Below are 27909 nucleotides of genomic sequence, written 5' to 3'. Positions count from 1 at the left end.
TCTTCTTTCAGCTAGTGAATTCCTGATCCAAAACACCAAATCCCCCTCAATCCTATGCTTCTATATTTTCTGCAATAGCATACCATGGGGAACTTTCTCAAATGCTTTACTGAAATCCATATACCATATCAACCATTTTACCCTCATCCACCTGTTTGGTCCCCTTCTCAAAGAACTCAATAATGTTTGTGAGGCATGACCTACCCTTCACAAAACTGTGTTGACTGTCCCTAATCAAATTATTCCTTTCTAAATGATTATAAATCCTACCTCTTAAAATCCTTTCCAACACTTTACCCACAACAGAAGTAAGGCTCACTGGTCTAGGGTTGTCTGTATTCCCCTTCTTGAACAAGGGGACAACATCTGCTATCCTCCAGTCTTCTGGCACATAGATGTGCGGCACGGTGGCCCAGTGGTTAGCACTGCTGCCTCACACCCCTCAGGCAACTGTGTGTGTGGAGTTTGCATGTTCTCCCCATGTCTGCACGGGTTTCTTCCGGGTGCTCTGGTTTCCTCCCACAGTCCAAAGCTGTGCAGGTTAGGTGAATTGGCCATGCTAAATTGCCCGTAGTGTTAGTTGAAGGGGTAAATGTAGGGGAATGGGTCTGGGTGGGTTGCTGTTTGGAGGGTCGGTGTGGACTTGTTGGGCCGAAGGGCCTGTTTCAACACTGAAAGTAATCTAATCTAATCTTAAAAAAAATCTATATTCCGCGAGAAAAAGCAAACTGGGTAGACCAGGATTATTTATGAAAAGACTAAGATTCATTGAACTAATGGTGAATTGATAATAAATTGACCATAATTACTAGTGTAAGTCAAACCGGAAAACTAAAAATGTTGTTACTATTGAAGGTGCTGGAAAGAACTTGTATCAGGTCAAGGCCAAGAATGATCCGACTGGTTGAAATTGTTAATTTATATTAATTATTTTGTTTGTAAATTCTGATGTACTTATCTGGCAGAGATTGAGGGTCTGACTTTGCATGTGGAAAGACTTGCATCAGAGAAACACACAATGACACTTTTCTCCCATGTTAACACCTCATATGTTGACTTGAAATCCATGACAAAAATTGATTCTGATTTGCTTCTTTTTGGAGGGTTTAAAACGGCTGAGTCTGGAGAGATAGTTCTGAAGTGGGAGTTGTGTGGTGGGATCTGAATTTGCAAGAGGATCCAGCTGAGCTTGGATTTTGCAGTTTTTCTTCTTTTGGAAGTGAGGCAGATGCCTTGTAACTTCATTCCAGGTACAGATTTTGGAGATTTTCCTGTCTATCATTATCCATTCTCCCAAATATCTGACGCAGGCAAATCTACAGTGCATGGTAACTTCCTGGTGGGATTGGGGATCATGATACTTGTTGATTGCAGCAACCCCAAAATTGAAGAGTTCTTAACAAATTGTTTACAATGAGCAACGCTGATAACACTGGAAGTTACTACTGTTGAATTGCTACACTCTGTGAATTGGCATTTAGGAGGTGCTGGAATTAATGTTAGGCAATGTAATACAAATGACCTTGAGATTTGTCGATTATGACAGACTGGCAGGTGGAAATTATGCCTCACTACGGTTCAGGTGGTGGAATTGGATGGAAGAATCCTGGAACATGTATATTTACACTATGTTTCTTTTTTGATAAATCACTAACTAAAACATTTACAGTACAGCACTGTGATATTGACCATGAACTATAGTACTTTGAAGTAAAAGCGAAAGAAAATTCATATTGAAGGAAAAAGCCGGAGGTATTATTTTATCTGACAACTAAAACTTAGTTATGAGTTCAAAGCTGAGTCATTGGTGGCAGGGAATAACTGTGGAGTTGAAGACTGTAATTATATTCTGGCAGTGTTATCAAACAAGCAAATGTTTGCAATGAAAAGACCAAGGACTTTACTAGGTAACAAAACAAACTTTGATATTAAATTATTTTTTCTTGACCAATAAGGCAACATTAATTTTGGCTATCCTATAAAGATATTTGAATATCTACGCGGGAAGACCACCAAAGGAACAGGACATTGCTTATCAAAAACAAAAAATGTTGGAAATCACAGCATTTCAGTCAGTCTTGACTTGAAACGTTAGCTTGCTGTCTCCATGGATGTTGCCTGACCCACTGTGATTTCCAGCATTTTATGTATTCATACAGATTCCAGCATCAGCAGTAATTTGTTCCTATATTGCTTATCTAAGTTTAAAGAGATTCTCGTCAATGCCATCATGTTTGCAAACCATCTAAAATCCAGACTTAATATGCTCTTTTCTCCTTATTTTGGCTAATTAGGCAACTTACTAAATTAACCTTTGAAATATGAAGCCTTGGAAACCCAACAGGGACAAGAAACTAAATGAATATAATCATTGTTGTTGGTAAGATGCATTTGGATGAATGTTAATTTGACTCCTCAAAGAAATGGAAGAGATTCAAGAATCAATTCAATGCAAACAATTCCTCTTGTGGATGTTGATGTAAAAAGTATAGCATATAAATGACCTTATTGTAGATCACATGAGTTTAATGTTTTTGTGGAGATTCACTAGTTCAGATCTTTATTAATACTCAGGCCCACTTTAGGAAGACAGTTGAGTTAATTATAGATGTAAAAACACTTCTCATAGGCTTTCATTTAGTTTTAACTGTCCAGCTTATCCTTAAGTGCTACATGCTTGATGTTTCCCAATTATTAGGCTTAGGGACCATTTTATTCTTGTTTCTTCACAAGTACTAGAGATACATTGTGTTCCACCCCAGCTTCCAGAAATGCTGATAAATGCTGCTGTCGGTCATGTAGATAACCTGCTCACCAAGTTAAAGCATTCTGGGGCCATACCTGGATCAATAAAATCTACATTGGATGATATTGAATCATCCCTGGAAATCTCTATTCTTATTAAACAGACACCGAAAAACTCCAAATGTTAGACAAACAGAAAAACAGGCAATGTTAAAAACATTCAGCAGGTGAGTCAGCATCAGTTTAGAGAAATAGGTTGATGTTTCAAGTCTGAAAGCAAATACTGCTAATGAGGAAACTAAAAAGGAAATGATAAAAATACTTAGGTCTAGCAGCAGCTGGAGTGAGAGAAACGGATTTAAGAATTCAGACTTTGGAGTAGACGTCTGGCTCCTTTGAAGGTAATGGCACCATGAGTCGGGATCCAATTTATGAAAAGTTGATTTATTTCAAGGATATTATTAAACTGGAGAAGGTTCAAAAGAGATTTACCAGGATGATGCTGGGAATTGAGGGTTTGAACTATAAGAAGAGGCTGGATAGGCTGGGATTTCTTTCACTGGAATGTGGGAGATTTAGGGGTTTCCTTATCGAGGTTATAAAATCACAAGGGGCATCGATAAGGTGAATAGCAAAGGTCTTTTCCTGGGGTGGACGATTTCAAGACTTGGGGGCATATTTTAAGATGAGAGGAGAAAGACTTTAAGAAGATGTGAGGGGCATTTTTCTTACACAAAGTGTGATTCATGTATGGAATGAAGTTCCAGAGGAAGAGGTGGATGCGGGTACAGTTACAATATTTGGATAAGTACATTAATAAGAAATGTTTGGAGGGATACAGGTCAAGTACTGACAGATGGGACTAGTTTAGTTTGGGACTATGGTCAGCGTGGACTGTTTAGACCGAAGGACCTGTTTCTGTGCTGTATACAGTAAATTACTTGCCACCCTTTTAAAGTTCTACTTCTAGATGAAAAACTGGTGGCAGTAAATCACCTTTGTTTTATTTGTTGATTAAAATTCCTTCATGGAAATGTTGGCAGATTACAGCATTTTAAAGTCTTGACAGTAAGTTCTTGCTCTGTGACACCAACAAGTTTACAAAGTGATGCAGGAAGGTGAGCCTGGAGTAGTCAATTGATACTATGCATTCTTTCTGCTGGAGAAAACACCACACAATGCCATGCTACTGGAAAGGAACATGCAAACAATTGGCATGTGACACTATATTCTGGAGATGAATATGCAATAACTGGCTTCCATTCTGGGCTAACCATTAAGGGATGGGGATTGAGAATCTCTGTGTTCTCAGTTGCTCCTTGAGCAAAGCTCTCTTATTTTTTAATGCTTCTTCATATTCTGTGATCTCTTCAACAGGTAACATTTCCTTTTAAGAAACCAACAAGTTATGATAGAGCGTTGATCCAACATACCAACATTAAATGTATTATTAATGTATTGTCACATAGCTTGGAGAGGGTGGACGCTAGGAAATTGTTTCCGTTAGGTGAGGAGACTAGGACCCGTGGACACAGCCTTAGAATTAGAGGGGGTAAATTCAGAACAGAAATGTGGAGACATTTCTTCAGCCAGAGAGTGGTGAGCCTGTGGAATTCATTGCCGCAGAGTGCAGTGGAGGCTGGGATGCTAAATGTCTTCAAGGCAGAAATTGATAAATTCTTGATGTCACAAGGAATTAAGGGCTACGGGAGAATGCGGGCAAGTGGAGTTGAAATGCCCATCAGCCATGATTGAATGGCGGAGTGGACTCGATGGGCTGAATGGCCTTACTTCCACTCCTATGTCTTATGGTCTTAATGAAAGAGTATCTCGGGAACAGATCTCAAATACAGGAGAGAAGCTCAGGCTATAATAAGGAAGGCCAAGAAGAAGCATGAAGACTATTCTAAATCAAATAATAACATTTTCTTCAAACATATTAATAGCAAAAGATGCATGCTGGATTTCTGAGTGGGGTAAGGAAGGAAATAGTGGAGCTGTTGACAGAAATTTTCCAGCCTCTTAGTCCTGAGGAAGTACAGGTTTGCAAACGTGATGGCATTGTTTAAGAAAGGGACAAAGGATAACCCAGGAAACTGCAGACTTGTCAGCTTGACATCAATAGTGAGCAACTGAGGGAGGCTATAATAAGGGTTAAAATAAATATACATTTGGAGAAAAATAAGTTAATATTAGACAGTCAACTTGGCTTTCTCAAGGGTATGTTGTGTCTGACAAATTTGAGTTGTTTGTTGGTGACACCGGTAGTGGATGAAGATAGTGCTGTGGGTGTTGTATACTTGGCCTTTCAGAAAATATTTGATAGTGTCACAGGGCAGGTTGGGGAGCAAATTAGGAATATTTGGGTTGATGGATCCTTGGCAGCATGGATTAGAAGTTGGCTAAAAGATAGCAAACAGAAGATATGATTCAGCTATCACCATTGTTAACAGCTAACCCGAGAATGCAACTTTAAAAAGGGTTTTGTGATTTACACATGAAAGAAGTGAAACTATCACTGTATTCTAACAGATGAAAGGCTTAACAGACAATCAACTCTTCAATGTATAATTTCAGTAGCAAATATTTGCTATAAATTCTGTGTTACGATCGAGCCCTCCACAATCACCTGATGAAGGAGCGTCGCTCCGAAAGCTAGTGTGCTTCCAATTAAACCTGTTGGACTATAACCTGGTGTTGTGTGATTTTAAACAGAAGGTAGGTCTAGATGGGCATTTCACAGACCAGAGACAAGTTGAAAGTGGTGTTCACCAAGGATTGGTATTGGATCCCTTTTTCTGATTTATATAAATGATTTAGATATGAGTTTGAGGGCACTATCTCTAAATTTGCAGATGATACGAAGCAAGAGAAAATAATGAATTGTGCAGTTGACACTCAGCAATTTCAGAGAGACATTGATAAGTTGGCCAAATAGGCAGCCTACTTGACATATGTACTTCAATGTAGAGAAATATGAGATAATGCATTTTGGTAGAACAAACATGGAGAGACAATACAGGCTCAATGGTACAACTTGAAGGGGAGTACAGGAACAGATGGATCTCAGGGTTCGAGTGCCAAATTCTCTGAAGGTGGCCAGGCAAGTTAAAACAGTTGTTAAGAAATATTATAGGATCCTTTGGTTGATAAATAGAGGCTTAGAGCATAAAAGGAAGGAAATGATGGTAAATCAGACCACATTTAAGACCATAAGACCATAAAACATAGGAGTGGAAGTAAGGCCATTCGGCCCATCGAGTCCACTCCGCCATTCAATCATGGCTGATGGGCATTTCAACTCCACTTACCCGCATTCTCCCCGTAGCCCTTAATTCCTCGAGACAACAAGAATCTATCAATCTCTGCCTTGAAGACAGTTAGCGTCCCGGCCTCCACTGCACTCTGCGGCAATGAATTCCACAGGCCCACCACTCTCTAGCTGAAGAAATGTCTCCGCATTTCTGTTCTGAATTTACCCCCTCTAATTCTAAGGCTGTGTCCACGGGTCCTAGTCTCCTCACCTAACGGAAACAATTTCCTAGCGTCCACCCTTTCCAAACCATGTATTATCTTGTACATCTCTATTAAGTCTCCCCTTAATCTTCAAAACTCCAATGAATACAATCTCAGGATCCTCAGCCGTTCCTCGTATGTTAGAATTACCATTCCAGGGATCATCCGTGTGAATCTCCGCTGAACACGTTCCAGTGCCAGTATGTCCTTCCTGAGGTGTGGGGACCAAAACTGGACACAGTACTCCAAATGGGGCCTAACCAGAGCTTTATAAAGTCTCAGTAGCACAACGGTGCTTTTATATTCCAACCCTCTTAAGATAAGTGACAACATTGCATTCACTTTCTTAATCACGGACTCAACCTGCATGTTGACCTTCAGAGAATCCTCGACTAGCACTCCCAGATCCCTTTGTACTTTGGCTTTATGAATTTTCTCACCGTTTAGAAAGTAGTCTGTGCTTTTATTCTTTTTGCCTAAGTGCAAGACCTCGCATTGTTCATGTTGAATTCCATCAGCCATTTCCTGGACCACTCTCCCAAACTGTCTAGATCCTTCTGTAGCCTCCCCACTTCCTCAGTACTACCTGCCTGTCCACCCTAACTTTGTATCATCTGCAAACTTCGCTAGAATGCCCCCAGTCCCTTCATCCAGATCATTAATATATAATGCGAACAGCTGTGGCCCCAACACTGAACCCTGCGGGACACCGCTTGTCACCGGCTGCCATTCTGAAAAAGAACCTTTTATCCCAACTCTCTGCCTTCTGTAGACAGCCAATCCTCAATCCATCCCAGTAGCTCACCTCGAACACCATGGGCCCTCACCTTGCTCAGCAGCCTCCCGTGTGGCACCTTATCAAACGCCTTTTGGAAGTCTAGATAGACCACATCCACTGGTTTTCTCTGGTCTAACCTACTTGTCACCTCTTCAAAGAATACCAACAGGTTTGTCAGGCATGACCCCTTACTAAATCCATGTTGACTTGTTCTAATCAGACTCTGCTCTTCTAAGAATTTAGAAACCTCATCCTTAATGATGGATTCTAGAATCTTACCAACAACCGAGGTTAGGCTAATTGGCCTATAATTTTCCATCTTTTGTCTTGATCCTTTCTTGAACAAGGGGGTTACAACAGCGATCTTCCAATCATCCGGAACTTTCCCTGACTCCAGTGACTCTTGAAAGATCTCAACCAATGCCTCCGCTATTTCCTCAGCCACCTCTCTCAGAACTCTAGGATGTATCCCATCGGGGCCAGGAGGTTTATCAATTTTAAGACTTTTTAGCTTTTCTAGCACTATCTCTTTTGTAATGGCAACCATATTCAACTCAGCCCCCTGACTCCCTTTAATTGTTGGGATATTACTCATGTCTTCCACTGTGAAAACTGACGCAAAGTACTTGTTAAGTTCTCCTGCTATTTCCTTATCTCCCATCACTAGGCTTCCAGCATCAGTTTGAAGTGGCCCAATGTTTACTTTTGCCTGTCGTTTGTTTCTTATGTATTGAAAGAAACTTTTACTATCATTTCTAATATTACTGGCTAGCCTACCTTCATATTTGATCCTCTCCTTTCTTATTACTCTCTTTGTTATCCTTTGTTTGTTTTTGTAGCCTTCCCAATCTTCTGATTTCCCACTGCTCTTGGCCACTTTATAGGATCTCTCTTTTTCTTTAATACATTTCCTGACTTCCTTTGTCAGCCATGGCTGTCTAACCCCTCTCTGGATTATCTTTCTTTTCTTGGGGATGAACCTCTGTACAGTGTCCTCAATTATACCCACAAACACCTGCCATTTTTGCTCTACTGTCTTCCCCGCTAGCCTCTGCTTCCAGTCTATTTTTGTCAGTTCCTCTCTACTACATTTGTAGTATTGCGTTTAGTTCTGTGCACGTTATTTAAGGAAGAATGTTAAAGCCCTTGAGACAGTAAATGAAATTTACTCGAATGATACCAGGAATGAGAGATTTTAGACAAAAGGAAAAATTTGATAAACTAGACGTATTCCCCTTGGAGCAGGGAAGATTAAGACGTGAGCTTATTGAGGTGTTCAAAATTATAAATATGTGAGTGGTGGAGGTGGATTGCATAGGAGACTTCAAAAGAGAGCTGGAAATATATTTGAAAGTGATGAATTTAAAGGGCTATGGAAATAGGGCTGGTAAATAGGACTAGCTGGGTAGCTCTTTTGGAGCTGGTTCAGACAGAATGTGTCGAATGGCCTCCTGCTACACTGTAAAATTCTATGATTGTTAATTTCCTCCTAATGCAAGACCAGGTACAGCAGAGTTATTTCTGAAGATTTTGAGGTCTTCTTTACAGCTGGAAATACTAGCTTCCATTCAACTACTCCACCATGAACCAGTTCCTCTATACTCAACTGACAAGAATGCCACCATAACAAGTGTTCACGGCAGATGATAAATTCACATGTTGTGAGAAACACAGTACAAGGAAGATATGAATCTTGCTGTGATGGCTGACAGAGTTTGGTGGAGGCATAAGACATGTCAACTCTTGCCTTCCAAACAACTAGATGTCGGTGGGCATACTACGCAAAATTAACTCTGAAAGATGATCAGATTTCAAAGTAGGTTCCTGTGTGATTTCCTTCCAAAATGTGACATCAGTGGCTGGAGTAGTGATGGAATCTGCTGACTGGTGCTGCACCAACAAAAATTCCATCTCATTGTAGGGCTGCCACAGAAATTGGCAGCTGCAGAGGGATTTGCAAACTTGCCCATTTCACAAGAGATCCAAACAAATCAATTAACCTGGAAGTAGTGAATGAAGAATGATAAGTTTTAGAGAACTGTCTGAAAAGCTTATTGCTGATCAGATTGCAATGTATACAGACCAGTATCTAGAAAGGATTAAAGAATATTTGGTTGACTCTTGTTCAAGCATTTAAGTATCTTTGATTCTTTCTATTTTGTATTCCAATGAGTGCTAAGTAATCAGACAACTGTTCCTAGCTGCTTTGAAGATGCTAGTGATCTTTTGAAGCAGCATAGAAATATTAGACATACATTGATATCAAGCAACCATTTGGATCTTGCATCTGTTAAAATATAGTGGAAGCATTGCCCCATGAAATGTAAAAGTATCATGATAACTTCCCGAATACCACAAATCAAATAATCAGAAACTAGGTCCATCATCACAAATAAGCTGTGAGAAATTGGGAGTTTTCACTTCAGACATGTAAAACCCCATGTCAGCAGCCCTGGAAATCTACATTGGCTTATTCAGTTATCTGCAAGAATAAAAGTTTAGAACAGTGGTGTCCAGTGAGATCTCAACATAAACTGGTTCATCACAAATTCTTGTTCGAAAAAGACATAAATCACAAGTGAGGCACTACCTTAAAGCAGGAAATTTACAGCTGGAGGTTTTTGATTATGTAATACATGCAACGTAGAAAACGATCCCAAGGAACTTTTCTCAAGGGAGGAAATAATGAAATAGGTACTGAACCAAGAGAGAGACTTAGGAACAGGCAATGTCAAAATGGATTGAAAAGATTAATTTTGAGTGTTTTTATGAAAGTACGGAACACAATGATAGAGGCATAAGGTGGAAATTCCAGGGATTGGTTTTGAGGCAGCTAAAGACTCAGGTGACTAGAAGGATGAATTGTTATTACAGGGAAAACATTGCAGTGATGGTTTGAGACAAAACCATTGGGAAATTTGGAGATGAGGAAAAAACTTTGTGAATTTCTTATGATTAAGGTCATGACCCAACGAAGGTTGCAAAAGTACAAGCAGATTTTAATACAATCCAGAATAAGAATGGACAGGGTTTGGGTTTGACAGCTGGAAGATTTTAGTTTTCTCCCTTTTAAGTTATTCATGAGTGACAAAAACTAAACCAAGAGTCTTAGCTTCCTTTAAAATAAAGTCGACAGCCTCAGTTAGATATTGATGGTTTTATTGTTATCACTACAAATTTAAGGCTACAAAACAAATTCTTCAAAATTGTGCATTAGAATGTTTGGGGTAAAAACACTTTTTTGTCATTAATACAAGAAAATCATTTTATCAAAATCATAAATTCTTGCTTTGAATCAGTGGCAACTAGCAAAATTAAAGAAAAATAGACTCGTGCTGGAATTGTTTGTTTCATGATAAATTGGAGCTCTAAGATCCACACAAGAGGAAGGTATTGACTGAGCCTAAGAAAAGAAAAGGGAATGTTAGTTGTTATTGAATAAATTGTGACACCTGAAATTGTTATAGAATAAGCATACGCAAACACTAATAACACACCAATTGCCAACACCTTGAATTTCAGTACGTTTATGGAGACATGCAGTCAGCACTTCCCTAACTGTACGTTACAAACCCGAGTGGGATTGGTTGATGAAATCTAGGGGGTCATGACTCCCATACCTGTAAAGACAGCTGTGGAATGCAGCACAACTCAGAAGTAGTTGCTCAGAAGATGCTGAACTTCCTGGCGTGACTCGCTAATTGAGATTGTGAACATCTAAAACAGCCAGTCTGGTACAGATAATTCCTGTTGACAGACTAAACAGCCAAAGATTGCTGTTATTCTGAACAACAGCAATCATTGGCATATTAAGAGTGGCCAGGACCATGATATTCCTCTGTTCTTTCTTGGCTGTCTTATGTATCAGATGGTTCTGCTGGAGAGTGTCAAAGTCTGCAAACCCAGTGAGTTTCATATGGCTTCAAATGGCTTTTCCATCCCCTTTTGATCCCACTGGAGTGTTTGAGTTATAAACAGAGGCTGGATGTGCTGGGATCTTTTCACTGGAGCATAGGAGGTTGGGGGGTGGGTGACCTTATAAGAGGTTTATAAACTCATGAGAGGCATAGATAAGGTGAATTTCCCTAGGGTAGGAGGTTCAAAACTAGAGGGCATTTTTTTAAGATGAGAGTAGAAATATTTAACAGGTACCAGATGGGCAACTTTTTCACGCAGAGGGTGGTTCGGATGGAGAATGAACTGCCAGAAGAAGTGGTAGATGCAAGTACAGTTACAACATTTATTAAAATACATTTGGACAAGTATATGAATAGGAAAGGTTTAGAGGGATCGGAGTCAAATGTAGGCAAATGGGACTATAGTTTAGTTTTGAAAACTTGGTTGGCATGGATGAGTTAGATGGAAGGGTCTATTTCTATTTGGTATAACCCTATGACAGTGTACTAAACATTGTTTTTCACCAATTTATCTCAAGTATTGGAACAATTACAGGTGGAAAACTAGGCAGGAATCTCACGCAATGACTGGAATCCACCTATTTATATGTCTGTTCTGCTTCCTGGCCTCACTTCTGTCAAAACCTGAAGCACTTGCTCAAGTAGAAATGGGGCTATTTCACTAAGAAAATAAAGAGCTATGTTACACCTTACATTATCCATTATTAATAGAAATCTAAAACAAACACAGAGAATACTGGAAAAACTCATCAGATAGTGTAGTGTCCAGAGAGAGAGCACCAGATTAACGTTGAGTCTAGTATGACTCTGGAACTTAATTCTGAACAACAGTCATATTGAACTTGAAATATTAATTCTGTTTCTGCCAGACCCACTGAGCTTCTTCAGCATTATGAGTGTCTTCTGGTCTTTCTTTTCTTGACTTTGTAAAGTTGTGGAAATATCAGACTTTGAAAGAAAATAGGCTGGGAATCCAGGTTTAGCCTACTGCTAGAGATCACATATATTAGGTAGAGAAGACATGTCTCCAAGTTTTTTTCCAGTTTGGGGATGGGGGGGGCGAGGTGGGGAGGTGGTTGGAGAAGTAAAATGTTGTTTGGAGTGTTTTGAGGTGGCAACATACCTCACTGCTAATTTTGCTTCCTTCTGCCACAACTAAGGCAAAGGCAGCAGAGGGAGCTCTGGCCTATTGCTTTATTCTCCTGTTTATTGACTAATATTTTTATTGCACACATTTCTTTGTCTGGATCTTTTGAGGATATTTATCCTTAGCATTAGTTTCCAGTCTCTCATTCTTGTCATTCTCAAGCTCCATCTGTTCTAAGTTTCTCTTCATTTCTCTGTAAGTGTGTTAATTTGAACACAACTTTTTCAACACATGTGAATGTTGCACTGCTGTAACCTGAAGGTCCTGTGTAACAACATCCTCTTTTCTGTCAGCAATACCTCTAACCATTTTGCAGTTGGTGGAGTGGAGTTGTTTAACTCCATTAGCATTATACATTCTTTGGTCAACAATTAGGCAGGTTTGTGGATATTTATAGGGATAGATTAAGTGTAGCAGAGAACTAGCAAAAGACTGTGAGTAATGCATTTGATTTAACTGAGAATAGCCTAAGCTGAATCTATTGCTCTTAGATCACCAAAAGAATATTAACTTATGCATAATTTGTACCTTTTGCTGGAGGTTTGCGAGGCCTTATGATGTCCATGCGGGAGGTAGGATCAGTGCTGATCAGTCGCACTCCTGCAGCTTTTCCACCTTGTGGGAAGTCCTTTGGTCTGTTCTTGTAAATACTTTCTGTTAAAACTGGTATATCTGGTTAAGGATTTAAAAATTCCTTGTCAAGTGTGAGAGGTAATTTCGGTTTGCAACTTTAAGATGTGCCTAGACCACAGACTGATCTATAATAAAAGATAAAACTTTTGCTCCTTTTCTAAAACATTAGACTTTTGCTTTCTTAAAACATTTTGTATACTCAAAAGTAGAATAGTTTAAAATAGTGCATGCAGTTTGTGAGCAGAGTAAAACAAGCAGGCCCTTGATTGATGAAACCATAAACACAGGCAGGGAAGGATGAGTCCTTGACTGATAAAGACTGCAGGACAGGGAAACAACTCGAGAGACATCTGCTACAGATTGATACAGAGACATCTGCTACAGCACAGACAGAGAAGAATAAGTCTTTGACTGATAAGACTACAGGGAGAGAAAAATAACACCTTTAGGGTCTGGAGGCATGAAGGGGAGGGTCTGAAGACATTTGTTGCAGACTTTGTGATAAGGATGCAAGTTGGAGAATAATGATGTTTTTAAGAATGTGAACCTCATGGCTCGTTAGAACCAAGGAGGGGAGGGACTTGTACTGTATATAATGAGAAACTTTGTAAGCCTCAGCGCGCCTTTTACTCAGAAGGCTGCCCATCTCTGCAGACTTGCTAATAAAGCTTTGTTTTCCTGAATTTGTCTAGAGCGATTATTAAGAAGCAATTTTCGTTTCTAACATCAAGTATCTGGAGAACATCAAAGATTAAGAAGCTTGACACTACCCAGGACAAAGTAGTCCACTTGATTGACACTTCATTCACCATCATAAGCATTTACTCCCTCCACCAATGATGCAATGTAGCAAGCATGCACTATCTACAAGATGCACTGCAACAACTGATTAAGCCTCCTCTAAGCACCTTCAAAACTTCTTTGACCTAGAAGAGCAAAGGCAACAGACAACTGGGAACACTTTCACCTGCAGAGTCTCCTCCAAGTCACACATCATCCCTATTTGGAAATAAATTGTCATCTTTCATTTTCTCTGAGTTAAAGCCCTGAGTTAAAGCCACCTTCCCTTGTGGATGTACCTCAGAACATGAACTGCAGAGATTGAAGGTAGCTCAACAGCACCTTCTACAACACATTTCAGAAGAGGCAACAAATACCTTGTGCAGTGGTTATGTTCAATTCCCTTGAATGCCTGTTGCTTCAGTTCTCTGGAAGGATTTTGACTTTATGGTTTTGCTTCAAAGTAAAAACCCTGGGAGCTTTGAAAAACAACGCCAATATCACTTCCCATCCAGAAATATTGGTTATACTCACAAAGGAATATTTTCTCCTTTGGCATATGAGAATTTTTATCAAAGTTAAACAATCAGTAGAAATTCTGAATTTCTTTGGATCTATATGAGGGATAGTTTTTCTCCTCTTCACAAAGATGACTATAGTTTCTGTAAACATCAATAACCTAAGAAATAATCATACATTTGAATATCAGAAGCAGTCTTTTCACAAAGTTTTCCAAAATCATGGAAGGTCATTATCCATCTGATGACCTAACCAGACTATAATCCCAAATTCACCTCCAGGGATGATGGCAGAGACCGGAGGTTCCAACTATAACATCATGAGTCACAATGCTATTTCTGTTCTCAGTAAGGATCCAATTGAGCAAACTTAACCAATTGTGATGCTGCTGACTGTGGAGTAATACAAAATTTGTAGAATATGTTGGTGTTCCAGTTGAGTCCAGGGGAATCCACCAAATGACATGTGATAAATGTCACTGTGTCACTGCCAATACATACCTGGAGGTAAGATCACCAACATTTAAAGTTTAATCAGGTGAGTTGGAGAGCTGCAGATTAGCTAAGAAAGCACTCTGAGTTGCATGTCACAGAGACAGAACTTTCTCTCCCTGCAATGCCTAACTAACTATCTGAATGATGAAAGCTGATAGATTAAGTGAATGAACGTTTCAATGGTTACTCAAAGTCTGATAAAGGATGTAATATTGAGTCAACCAAACCAGTGGTAGGGTCAACTGCAGTGACATGCAGAGCCGACACCATATCGAAGATTGTTGCTAGATCCTTCACAAAGCACAGCTTTAAATTATTATGCATCAGTCCACTCCTGTGGGTGCCAGACATCAAATGCATTATTGTAAATAATATTAGAAGCATTTGAGATGTAACCTTGTACAGCATAGGAAATTGCAACATACTTGAGGATATAGGTTACAATGCATTGATGTAAGGGTATTTGAAAAGAAGGGAGAGGTGCTATCTGAACCCCTTGTCCAAATCTTCAATAATGTATGACAGTCCTGAATTATTACTTTAAATCAGAAGATCTCTTACTTAGTTCTGATCTTCAAAAAGGGGACAAATCATTCCAGGAACTACCTTTTTGCCTGTAACTATTAGAGGGAAGATGCTTGAAGTGATGCTCTTTATGATTACTGGGAAAGTTAAGGACCATTAGCAATACTCAACACTGTCTCCTCAAAATGAATTATTATGATGCAGACGTTGACCATTCATCCCACCATGTCTGCACAGACTCAATGATCTCCTAACTTTACCCGATATTCCTACACATCATCACTATCCAAATAACCAACCAAAGCCCACTTGAATACTTCAACTGTACCTACTTCCACCACATTTCTAGCCAGTGCTTTCCATATTGTAAAAACGCACTTTGTAAATAAATTTTTTTCTCACACCCTTGCTTCATTTGCACATCACTTCAAATCCATGCCCTTTCATCTTGTTTCTTTTAGAATAAAAAAGGGTTTCACCCTATCAACTCTGTCCAGCCCACTCACGATTTTGAAAACCTCAATCAGATCTCTTCTTGGCCTTCTTCTCTCCATGGAGAACATTACCAACTTTTCAATCTATTCTCCTAAATTTCTCAAACCTGGAACCATTCTTGTAAATGACTTCATCTTTCCCATAATGTAGCATCCACAACTGTGCACAATACCTAATATTTAATCTAGATAAAGCCTGGATGACTCATATTCGCAGGATCAATTTAGAACAGTGAACACTAGTTTCAGGGAATAATCTGAAAGCAGTTGAGAAAAAAAATGTATGCTGTATTAACAGAATCATTCTGTACAAGCTTAAGATAACTGTTCTGTCATTATACAGAGCCTTGTTAGATTACATCGAGATTTCTCAAAGATGGGTGATTCCAGTGGCCTCAGAAAGGTTTAAAGGAGACTGTCAAGAATGCTTTTTAGATTAAAGACTCACTCAGGTCAGTTTACAGAACTGGGATGACTTAGAGCAGACAGAGTTAGTGATCTCGGAAGTACATAAAATAAAGGACTCGAATGACTGAATATTGACATGTTATTTCAGTTTGAGATTACTTATTTGACAGATTGGGAAGGAGAGGGAACATTCATTTAATGTGAAAATATGAAGAGGCTAAATAATGGGTGGTTCTTTTTTCTGACATCCTTCTGCAGTGTTTGCTGACTCTGTCTAAGGCACAAACCCCTTTCCGTTCTGTAAAAGTGTCATATTGAACTCAAAAATCAACTCTGTTCATAGATGCTGTCAGGCCTGCTGAGTTTCTCCAGTATTTGGTTTTCATTTCAGATTTCCAGCATCAGCATATTTTACTTCCATCTCAAAAGTCTGATAAAAGGCTAAAGACTGGAGAATTATTCTTCTTCCCTGGGATGGCAGCATCACTGATTTTGTAGATGTAGAGAGGAGGAGAGAGTGGTACAGATTGTGAGAGTGTCCAGAGCAAAAGGCAAGGGATAAAGAAGGGTTAGATATATAAAATAGGTGTTGACAATGGATGAGAAAGAGGAAATGAATCTGTTCTGCTGAAAGCAAAATCAATGAGACAAATTAGACAGGGGGTTGGGGGGTGGTGAGGAGAACAGCAAAGCAAGAAAAATGAAGGACAGATGTCATGCTCAAGATTTGCATTTATGATGGTTGGGATCTCAGAGGGCCATCTCAGGTGGATCACAGACTCAACACTTTTGGTTGAGGATAGTTGCAAATTCTGCAGCTTCATATTTTGTATTTCTGTGCTGGGTTTCAGCATCATTGAGCATGGGAATATGTGTGGAGCTTCCTTCCCCTTCCTCCTCTTAGTTATTTTATTGAGTATCTTTCCATGACTGTGTATAGCAGGATTGCAGCTCTTGATCAGATCAGTTGTTGTAGGTTAAATGTAAATACCTATATTGACTTGTTAGGTTGAATGAACTGCTTTTCTGCTACATATCCTTTATCTAATAAAGGAATCTGCTGCACCCCATTTCATTATGGGCCTAGAGACTATACTTGACTTAATTGTTATTTGTACTTATTAACCCTGCTCCTCACAACTATAACGCAGACTGAAAAATATTTCATATTCATTTTAATGCTTTGTAAAGAAAAGAACAAGATTTTCTGTCTTTTTTTCAGTTACTTACCTTTACACTCCAACTGCTAAAAGTTTCTTCTTGGCTAAAGATATAGATATGACTTCATTTCAGGAAAACTATTTTTTTTTTTAAAACAAAAACCTCTGTCTGCTTCTGCATGAAGTATGGCCTTCTTTTCAAATCCTGATCTTACATAGACCACTCTAGCTGGTAGAGCAAAATGTTTGTTTTCCAAAGATGCTGTCTGCTTAGTCAGAAGATTCTGTGATTGTAACGCTGAAAGATATGTTGTGACAGTTTTTACCTTACTTCTTTGCTCATTTCTCAAAATTGAGACTTACAACAACGTGTGTTGTCCATCAGTCCTAGCGTGAGAAAATAATGACAATTAAAAGATATTTGCGATAATGGGAAGGAACAATTCTTCTGCTTCAGTGTTGATTTCTAGGTGATGACAAACGTGCCCTGCTCCTTCAGTACTTTCCAAACCAATTGCTATGGCATAAAGCTCAATTTCCAACTCAGTTGCCAACCCTGCTGCCACCTGCAGGAAAGAAAGAGTTGAATTGGTGGGAATCAGTTAGGTCTTTGTACAATTTATTTCATTACAGGCCGACTTTGTTAAGAATGAAATGAAATATTATGCAGTAAGACAGGCTGTCAGCTTGATTTTATAACCTGTTGCTTTTGAATGAAGGTAATGAAATGTCAGATGACAATGGACTAAGCCTTCTATCTTCCTGCTCACCCATTCCCACAACTCGATTCCTTTCAGATAACAGGGCTAGGCAAGGCACCCATTAGGTATCCTGCTTTAATGTCCATTGAGGCCAATTATTGCCCAACTAAGGCTCCCAATTTGTCTTCAATCCCATAACACATTGGGCAGTGGGAAAGTGAATTATATATTTTTTAAAAATGACTGGTTCAAAGGAGGGAAAGAATAGGTTTATGTCTTCACGGATGCCTTGTGTATTTTCATCTAAGATCTCTTCCCACTCCTTACCGCATCTCTCACCTCCTAGTCAGCAAAACCCAAAAATACCACCACCCTCACCTTTCTCTCTAGAGTGCCCAATACCTAAATGTCCAGGACTTGTCTCACTCTGCTCTTTATCGCTACTCTTTGTGGAGAGAATTGTAATTCCAGGAGTTCCCATTACCAAGTTTCTGGCACTGCTACACCTGCCAGTCACTCTGATTGGTTGATAGCTCGAGGGTTGGACTTTCTCCTACCAAGGGCAGAAGTTTGTACTTATTGTATCATCACTACAATAAGTTCACCAAGTGTGTGCTATTCCTGTAGGGCAGCCTTGTTTAACGCCACAAGGCTGGAATGGATTCAAGTGCAACTCCAGAGAACTGTCTATTGATCAACAAGCTGAAAGTAAAGGATATAAGCTTAAAGAAGAAGCTATAAGAATTTACAAGGATGAACAAAGGACAGGATTATCAAAGATGAGTTGATATTTTTGAAAGGATATAAAAAGAAGTTAAACAAATTATTAGGAGAAGAAAGAGAATAGTTTGAGCAACTACATCTCAGTTTTTGTTTGAGGGATTGCAAAAGAACATGTTTTCATAAAACAAAGATAACCGAAGTAATATTAACCATTTGTAGCTAATTGAGATGCAGGAAAAATATTTCAAATAATTATTTTGAGGAAATTATTTTATCTCAAGTGCTGAACAACACTGGGACTGAGGAGCTGGTGATGAACTGAGTTAAGCAAGAGGAAAATGGTTTAACTGTGAAATAATGATAAAGAACCTGCAAATATGTGGGCACTGAAGTTCAGAAGCTGAATTATGAACAGATTGATTCAAAGGCTGTTGAAAGTTTAAAAGTGGATAATAATGGAGTCTCTTCCTGCTACCAGCAAAATGATTTCTCATAGGCTTATGAGGAATAAAAGACATCAGTAGAAAAAGAATTGTAATTTCTTATTGGTTTATAACTCCTGGTTACAGATTCAAAACAAAATATTGTCACAAAACAAGAATAAAGAACAGCACAAGAACAAGCCATTCAGCCCACCAAGACATCACCAACAAATGATGCCTTTTTAAACTAAACACCTTTTGCTTCTAGTTGGTCTGTATTTCTGTGTTCCCTGCCTATTCATATATCTGTCATACAATAATGCTGATATTGGATCCTCCTCCATCACTTCCTCTGACAGTGCATTCAGGCACTTACTACCCTTGATCTAAAAATGTGCCTCTCACAACTCATTGAAACTTACCACTTTTTAAAGCAATTACTTTTTAAAGTAAGTAACATTTCTACCCTGGGAAAAAGACTCCCGACTATCCATTATTTATTTTAGGAAACTTTTATTGGGTCATCCCTCATCCTTTGACATTCAAATGAAAAGAAACCAATTTTTTCCAATCTCTATTCATTGCTAATACCTTTCAACTCGGTAAAATCCTGGTAAAACTATATCTATACCCTCTCCAAAGCCTCCACATCTTTCTGGTACTGTAGTAACCAGAATTGTGCACAATATTCCAACTGTGGCCTAATTAAATTTCCATACAGCTGCAATATGACCTGCCAATTTTTATACTTTATTCCCCAGTTGAGGAGGGAAAGCATGCTATATGTCTTCTTGACCACCTTATTCATTTGTGTTGCCACATTCAGGGAATTATGAACCTGTATGCATAGATCCCTTTGTTTGTTGATGCCACTAAGGGTACTGCCATTTACGAAATACATCCTCCCTGCAATTGAGTGCCTAAAATGCATCAATTTGTGTTTGGATTAAACTCCATCCGTCATTTCTCCACCCAAGACTCCAGACTATCTATATCCTGATGTATCCTCTGGAAATCTACCTCATTACCTGTAGCTACCCCAATCTTTGTGTCATTTGCAAACTTACTAATCAGACCACTAACATTCTTCTCTAAATCATTCATATTACAAACAACAGGGATCCCAGTACTGATCCCTGCAGAACACCACTGGTCACAGACATCCAGTCTGAAAATATCCTTCCATCGTTACTCTCTATGACTAAGCCAGTTCTATATCTCTTGTTTTAGAAACCCTACAGTGTGGAAATTGGCCCTTTGGCCCAACAAGTCCACACCGACCCTCTGAAGAGTAACACACCCAGACCCATTCCCATACGCTATTATCCTATACTTACCCCTAACTAATGCACCTAAAACTATGGGCAATTTAGCATGACCAATTCATCTAATCTTCACATCTTTGGATTGTGGGAGGAAATGCACACAGACACAGGGAGAACGTGCAAATTCCACATCATCAGTCAGCCGAGGGTGGAATCAAAAACAGGTCCCTACCGCTGGGACACAACAGTGCTAACCACTGAGCCACCATGCCGCCATCTATCCTCAGAAATTGCTAAAAAAAAACTCGGCAGGTCTGGCAGTATCTGTTCTAAACAGGTTCTGTTCTTCAGAACAGCTTCTGAAGAAGGGTCACTGGACCTGAAATGTTAACCCTGTTTTATTTCCATGGATATTGGCAGATCTGCTGAGATTTTTGAGTTTTTTTCTGATTTCCAGCATCTGCATTTTTTTTGCGTTCTGTATCCAACTTACCAGCTCACCACAGATCCCATCGAAAAGGTTCCCCATGGGACACTGGTTAGCAAGGTTAGATCTCATGGAATACAGGGAGAACTAGCCATTTGGATACAGAACTGTCTTGAAGGTAGAAGACAGAGGGTGGTGGTAGAGGGTTGTGTTTCAGACTGGAGGCCTGTGACCAATGGAGTGCCACAAGGATTGGTGCTGGGTTCACTAATTTTTGTCATTTATATAAATGAGTTGGATGTGAGCTTAAGAGGTATTGTTAGTAAGTTTGTAGATGATGCCAAAATTGAAGGTGTAGTGGACAATGAAGAGGTAACCTCAGATTACAATGGGATCTTGATCAGATGGGCCGAGGAGTGGCAGATGGAGCTTAATTTAGATAAATGTGAGGTACTACATTTTGGGAAAGTAAATCTTAGTAGGATTTATACACTTAATGGTAAGATCCTAGAGAGTGCTGCTGAGCAAAGAGACCTTGGAGTGCAGGTTCATTGCTCCTTGAAAGTAGAGTTGCAGATAGATAAAATAGTGAAGAAGGCGTTTGGTATATTTCCTTTATTGGTCAGAGTATTGAGTACAGGAGTTGAGAGGTCATGATGTGGCTGTACAGGACATTGGTTAGGCCACTGTTGGAATATTGCGTGCAATTTGGTCTCCTTCATATCGGAAGGATGTTGTGAAACTTGAAAGGGTTCAGAAAAGATTTACAAGGATGCTGCCAGAGTTGGCGGATTCGAGCTATAGGGAGAGGTTGAATAGGCTGAGGCTGTTTTCCCTGGCGTGTCAGAGGCTGAGGGGTAACCTTAGAGAGGTTTACAAAATTATGAGGGACATGGATAGGATAAATAGACAAGGTCTTTTCCCTAGGATGGGGGAGTCCAGAACTAGAGGTCGTACATTTAACGTGAGGGGGAAAGATAAAAGAGACCTAAGGGGCAACGTTTTCACACAGAGGGTGGTATGTGTATGGAATGAGCTGCCAAAGGAAGTTGTGGAGGCTGGTACAACTGCACCATTTAAAAGACACCTGGATGGGTATATGAATAGGAAGGGTTTGGAGGGATATGGGCCTGGTGCTAGATTAGATTTGGATACCTGGTCGGCATGGACGGGTTGGACCGAAGGCTTTATTTCCATGCTGTACAGCTCTATGACTCTGTGCCTTCACCTTTTGTATCAGTCTGCCATGAGGGACCTTGTCAAAGGCCTTGCTAAAGACCATACATTCATCTAATGCCCTGCCCTCATTAATCATCTTTGTTAATTCTGCAAAAAGCTCAACTAAGATTGTCAACATAGAGTGATTTATAGAACATTAGATTATTATGTGAATTGCATATGATGACAGCTTTGGTAAAATATTCAATATGTTGTAACTTTTTGCATTTCAAATGTAGAAATGAAAACCTGATCACACTAGAGATGTGTTTTCATTCTTTTTCTGCATAGGTGTTAAAATTTCATACTTGTATGATTCTTATGTTTTATGAATAAATTTTTAGCTTGGGACTGAAATTCTAATGTAAAGTAAATTAAAGCACCTAGTTCGAGAAACCGGTAAACAGATCTTGAGTAATTGTAATTGAAAGCCTGGGTTATGTTTATTTAAAACGGTCAGAGTTTGAGTGGAAAAACAATAAAGATTGAGTGACCCTTCTCTGAATATTTTGGTGGAGATGGATGTCCACAGCTGCCCCCATAAGGGCTTTAAGGAGAGTTGGATGGTTGCCATGACAGTACTAATGGAAAGACTGAAAGAAATCCCATACCTGAGAGAGAACACTGAGAGAATTATAGTAAATTCCTGAGAGCTGTGTGCCACAAGAAGGAGTGAAATCTCAGGATCGTGTTAGATACAGACAAACTCTTAGGAATTAGAAGTAGTAGAATTAAAAGTACAAGGAGTGTGCTGTCGAGATTTTCAGCTGTAAAGTATTACTGCTAATGAAATGTAGTGTTAAATGGTGTTACTTGCTTTAGCTCTCATACAGTAAATGTGTCATTCTTCCAGTGAATAATTAAAAATTTGAAATTATTTTAAACAGTTTTCAGTCTTCATGGAGATCATAATGCTAGAAGCGTCTCATCTCACCACCCATATTCTAGCATTTCAAGAGCCCTCTACCATCTTCACAGCAGCATGTACAGATTGGCAAAGATGGCATTTATTATAATAAATTAAATTAAAATAAAATAAAGAACTCTGGATGTAGGAGATCTGAAATAAGAACATAAGTTACTGGCAAAACTTAGTAGACCTGGCAGATCTGTGGGAAGAAAGCAGAGTTAATGTTTTGAATCCAGTGACTCTTCATTAGAACTGGCAGTTATTATCTATGTTACCCATATCCTGAGAAGTAAAGTATAATACAACCCAAATTGTATTGTTTTTAAATTATATTATACTTGGTGTACTGTGCTCAATTCTGAATTCTGAGCTCCAAAGAAGATACCACATTCAAAAACTGGAAGCACTAAATATAAGAGACAAAAAAAAACTGAGTAATATAGTCAGAGTAATGAAGAAGATCTGACTAAATTCGTATTCATAAGCCTTAAAATTATGAATGGAGTAGACAGTGTTGCCGTGAAGAAAACCAATTCTAGGGAGTCATAAAAATGATGGTTATAATAAATCCAACAGGTAAACAAGCAGAAAAATCTTGACTTGGTTGTTATAAAATTGAAATGTTTGAGGTAAATAATTTAGACTCTTTCAAAAGGAAACTCAAGAAGTAAATGGCAAATCCTGGATAGAGATTAGGTAAATGGAATAGGTGAGATTAATATGAAGGATGAAAATTAGCACAGAGGAGATGAATCTGTTTATATGCTATACATTCTCCTTGTTAGTATTATATAATTGTATGGAACAGTTTAAATCTGTGGAACAGCTTACTTTAAAATAATTGAGATGAAATTCAAATAAGAGAGTAGAAAGATAGGTTCAAACTGGAAAGTGATACATAAACAACTGATATCAACAAGTTTTTCTTTTCATGTAATTACAGCATGGACCTGGGTTTAATGGTTTTCAAAAACAGAGTTGCAGACTTGAAATCCCAGAAACAATCAAGAAGTAACTAGATACAGCAAACAGAGGTAGGGAAGGAGGATGAGAATATTTATCTATCATTATCTTGTGAACCAAGAAACTACATTCAGCTGATTTTGAGAACTATTTGACATAATTAACTGTTTTAAAAAAGATAGTCAGCAATTATTACTATACGGAGGCATTTTTGTCATTAAGTGAATACTTACAGGTCCTGGTTTAAAACATACTCTGAGTCCAGTGCTGGGTGGAGGCTGCTTCACTCGAAATCTAGACAAAAACAATAATTCATTTTGAAGATTTAGCACTGCACTGCATAGTCTTGCTCTGAAATGAAGTAACCTATGAAGTACTTCCAATACATTTTGTAGAATTGTAATCATTCTTAAAGGAGTGGAGAAAATAGCAAAACGGAAGAATTCTCGCATTTTGAAGTTTATGTTTTGTTCAATGTCCTGAACCACTCTTCTGAACCAATCTTTCACCGTTATCAATTGTTCAGTACTTAGTTTATCATTATTATTATTGGTGTCCTTACTAGGCAGATATGTGTGCAATCAATCAGAAAGGGGTCAAGTTACAAAGCCAAGGATGACGTCCATAACTTGGCAAGGTATCATGAACTATAATACTGAACCACAAAGACATACATTTGATTGAGAAAGTATGTTTTCAGAAAGCAAAAATTACAGAATGATTACTGTGTCAACTCTCCATAAGAGCAACTCGGCTAGTCTGACTGCCCTGCCTTCTTCCCATATCCTCGCAATTTATTTTTCTCTTCAGATAATAATCAAATTCAAATCACTTCTCATTTTTCTAAACATTATGCATTGTCCCATTCTACTCACAGGAAAACTGTCACATCTCAGAAATCAAATAATCAGAAGAAAAGCAGCCTATTTAGGTAGGGAATTCCAGATCATAATATAGAGGCAGCTGAAATCACGAACACCAACAGTGGAGCAATGAAAGTGAGAGATGCGCAAGAAGTAAGAATTAGGTTACCAGACATTTAGAAGGGTGTGAGACAAGGGGAGATTACAGCAATCAGCTAAGGCTAAGGCACGGCATACTCAGGTGATATTACTGAGGTGAAATAAAATCTTTGTCGTGATGATCACATATGTTTGGAACCTCACGTCAGGTTTAAGTAAGCCTCAGTTTCCAGAGATAGGCATAGAGACAGTAGTTACACAACAGACTTTGTTGTGGGACTGAAAACAATGGCTTCAGTTTTCCCAATATTTAATTGAAGAACATTTCTGCTCAAACAAATTAGAAATTGCAGTTAAGCAGTAAGATGATTTAGCAACAGTCGAGGAGTTAAGAAGTGTGTTGGAAAGATGGAGCTAGGTGTCATTGCAGATGTACAAATGATGTTGTGTTTTCGGTGATGTTGCCAAGATGTAGCTGAGAAATAGGAGACAACCGAAGATTGATTCTTGGGAATACCACAGGAGGCCTGGGTGTAGGAAGCGAAGGCATTGCAGATTCTACTCTCGCTTCAGTTCAGTAGGAACAGAACCAGGCAAGTTCAGTTCCAATCACCTGGACGATGGTGCAGAGGTGTTAGTAGAGAACTGTAGGATCAGCTGTACCAAAAAAAGGCTGTAGATAGGTCAAGAACAAAAGAAAGGACAGATTGAATTTGTTGCTGTCATATTGAATTTTGTGGCTTTGATAAAAACTGGCTCAGAAACTGGTATTTCGATTGAAGGAATTCAAATATGGAACCTTGAGATTGATGATCTGGATTTGGGTGGCAATTAAATGTTCAACAGCTTGGAGAAAAGGGAGATGGAAGAAGATTGGAGACATTATGGTTGTTTGTTTGAGAAGGGGAATGGGGTCAAAGGAAGAGGTACAATGCCTGAAAGAAGAGAACGGCTATCAACATTAGCTAACTTGGGAAGAGAGGGATGGAAGCCACATGGTCAACAATGTAGGTGGAACTAGATTGAAGAACAGGAGGTAGGACTTATGGGCAAGATGAATGTGAATTAGGCATGAAGACAGACAGGAGAGAAACTGGAGAAAGATCAAAGAACAGGCCTGGGAAGATGGAAAGTTTGATGATTACATCAAAGAGGAAGTTTGAATGATTACATAGCTACTGTAATCATTTACCAACTGTATTACTTCAATATAAATAATAATGAAACCTTTCATGAGATACTTATTAGCAATTAAAAATGTTGGTTTCTCTTTTTTAAGTACTAAAAATATGCCATTGACTAACAGATAAATGAAGGCATTGAGTTGGTAACAGACTCACTGACATGTGAGTAGCCCAAGATAAGATGCTACTTAGAAACACTGGCTCACAGAATTGTCCTGAAAAAGGAACATAAAGAATGAATCATCACATACTTTCTAAAAGGTCAGGGCCAGGTTATTAGCCCAGATAAGGTGTTCAGTAAAGAATATTGCCCAAGGATGACTCGATTTATTCATCTACTAGATAATGTCAACTGCTCAACATGCTGTAAAGATAGCTGTGAACCAAGGACATTAAAAAGCTGTATGTCCGAATTACATTGACAGATTGAGACCTTCAAACAAAACCTTCACAAGATACATGCAATATTCACAATAAGACGGAATTGAATGACAGTTATTTGCTGCAGTAACCATCCAATTGTCATTAACAAATTGAACAACCACCCCAAAATGTCAATGCTTTCTCAATCCTGAGATTTTACACATCCAAACTTTTCATCCCTCTGAGGAGGTACTTGTGTCTTTGTTGCCTTGGTTCGAAATTGTGGAATTTTGTTTCTAAATCTATCCACAATAGTATTGCTCCTCTAAGCTGGTCTTTAAATGGCATCTCATTGAGCAGGTTTTGGTCAACTGTCCTATTACAATTCTGCAAAGAAACCTGAATTGAATTGAATTAAATTTATTGTCGTGTGTACCGAGGCACAGGGAAAACCTTTGTCTTGCGAGCAATACAGGCTGATCACATAGTTAAGTATCATAGAAAAGTAAATAATAGGTAAACAGCGGCAAAAACAAAAACACAGGTACAGGTGAATGTTAAGAGTATGTGAGTCCATTCAGTATTCTAACAACAGTAGGGTAGAAACTGTTACAAGCAGATCTTTACCCGCATTAAAAGATTTTTAAAATGTATTGTAAGTGTTGCTGGCTAGCCAGTGTTTACTGCCCACCCCTAACTGTCCTGTGAAAGTGGCTCTGAACTGTCTTCTTGAATTTCTGAAGTCCACGTGGTGTGGGAAGGAAGTTTAAGAATTTTGACCCGGGACAGTGAAGGAACTGCGTACATTTCCAAATCAGGATGAAGAGAGGCTTAGAGTGGAACTTGCAGCTGGTGGCAGATTCATGCATCTACTGCCCTTGTCCTTCAAGTTGGTAGAGGTCATGGTTTTGAAACATGCTGTTTGAAAGATCGAGCATTGGTGAGTTTCTGGTGCATCTGGCAGGCTGTACACATGCCAATCACTGCTTGTTGGTGGTGAAAGAAATAAATGCTTAAGATAGTGGATGGGGTGCACGTCAAAAGGACTGTTTGTCCAGTTGAGCTTCTTGAGTGCTGTTGGAGCTTAACTCATTCAGGCAAGTGGAGACTATTCTAACCTGATGTATGCCTTGGCAGCAGACAGTTTTTGATGAGTTACTTACCACAGAACTTCCGCCCTCTGATATGTTCGTGCAACCACAGTATTAATGTGGCTATTCCAGGTCAGCTTTTGGTGAATGGTGTTAATAAATAGGCTATTAATAACTATTAATAGAGTTCGAGTTGGAATGCTATGCTTCTAGGAATTCTCGTGCATGTCCCTGTTTGGCTTGTCCTAGGATGGATGTGTTGTCCCAGTCGAAGTGATACCCTTCCTCATCCATATGCAAGGATAGTAGTGAGAGGGGGTCATGTCGTTTTGTGGCTAGTTGATTTACATGTATCCTGGTGGCTAGTTTTCTGCCTGTTTGTCCTGCCTGAAATAGAATATTATTTTAACGAGCCAACGCACATTGCAGCACAAAGGAATTACACAGAGCAGAGGAAAATCACCTATACAGTGTATTCAAAAAGAATGAACACAGTCCACAAGCAGACAAAACACGTCCAGAAACCCTAGCCACGCTACCCTACATCAAAGACATCTCAGAAAT

The 27909-nt window shown here is 39.0% G+C and overlaps 1 protein-coding gene across 7 annotated transcripts in view; it reads right to left on the bottom strand.

Moving 5' to 3' along the window:
* Positions 1–10200: 10200 nt before the first annotated feature.
* spag17 (sperm associated antigen 17) overlaps positions 10201–27909 on the bottom strand; it is a 222550-nt gene continuing 204841 nt past the window's right edge. For all 7 annotated transcript variants that reach the window (XM_072585264.1, XM_072585263.1, XM_072585268.1 and 4 more), the window contains 4 exons: positions 23979–24039; positions 17538–17682; positions 12632–12769; positions 10201–10442 (listed from right to left, as the gene is read on the bottom strand). In XM_072585264.1, coding sequence (XP_072441365.1) covers positions 10408–10442; positions 12632–12769; positions 17538–17682; positions 23979–24039 — 379 coding nt within the window. In that variant the 3' untranslated portion in view covers positions 10201–10407. The remainder of the gene's footprint in view (positions 10443–12631; positions 12770–17537; positions 17683–23978; positions 24040–27909) is intronic.

Source organism: Chiloscyllium punctatum, chromosome 15, assembly GCF_047496795.1.
Source record: "Chiloscyllium punctatum isolate Juve2018m chromosome 15, sChiPun1.3, whole genome shotgun sequence".
Classification (NCBI taxonomy): domain Eukaryota; kingdom Metazoa; phylum Chordata; class Chondrichthyes; order Orectolobiformes; family Hemiscylliidae; genus Chiloscyllium; species Chiloscyllium punctatum.
The sequence above is the reverse complement of the archived record's forward strand: the minus strand, read 5'-3'. Positions and strand labels throughout refer to the sequence as shown.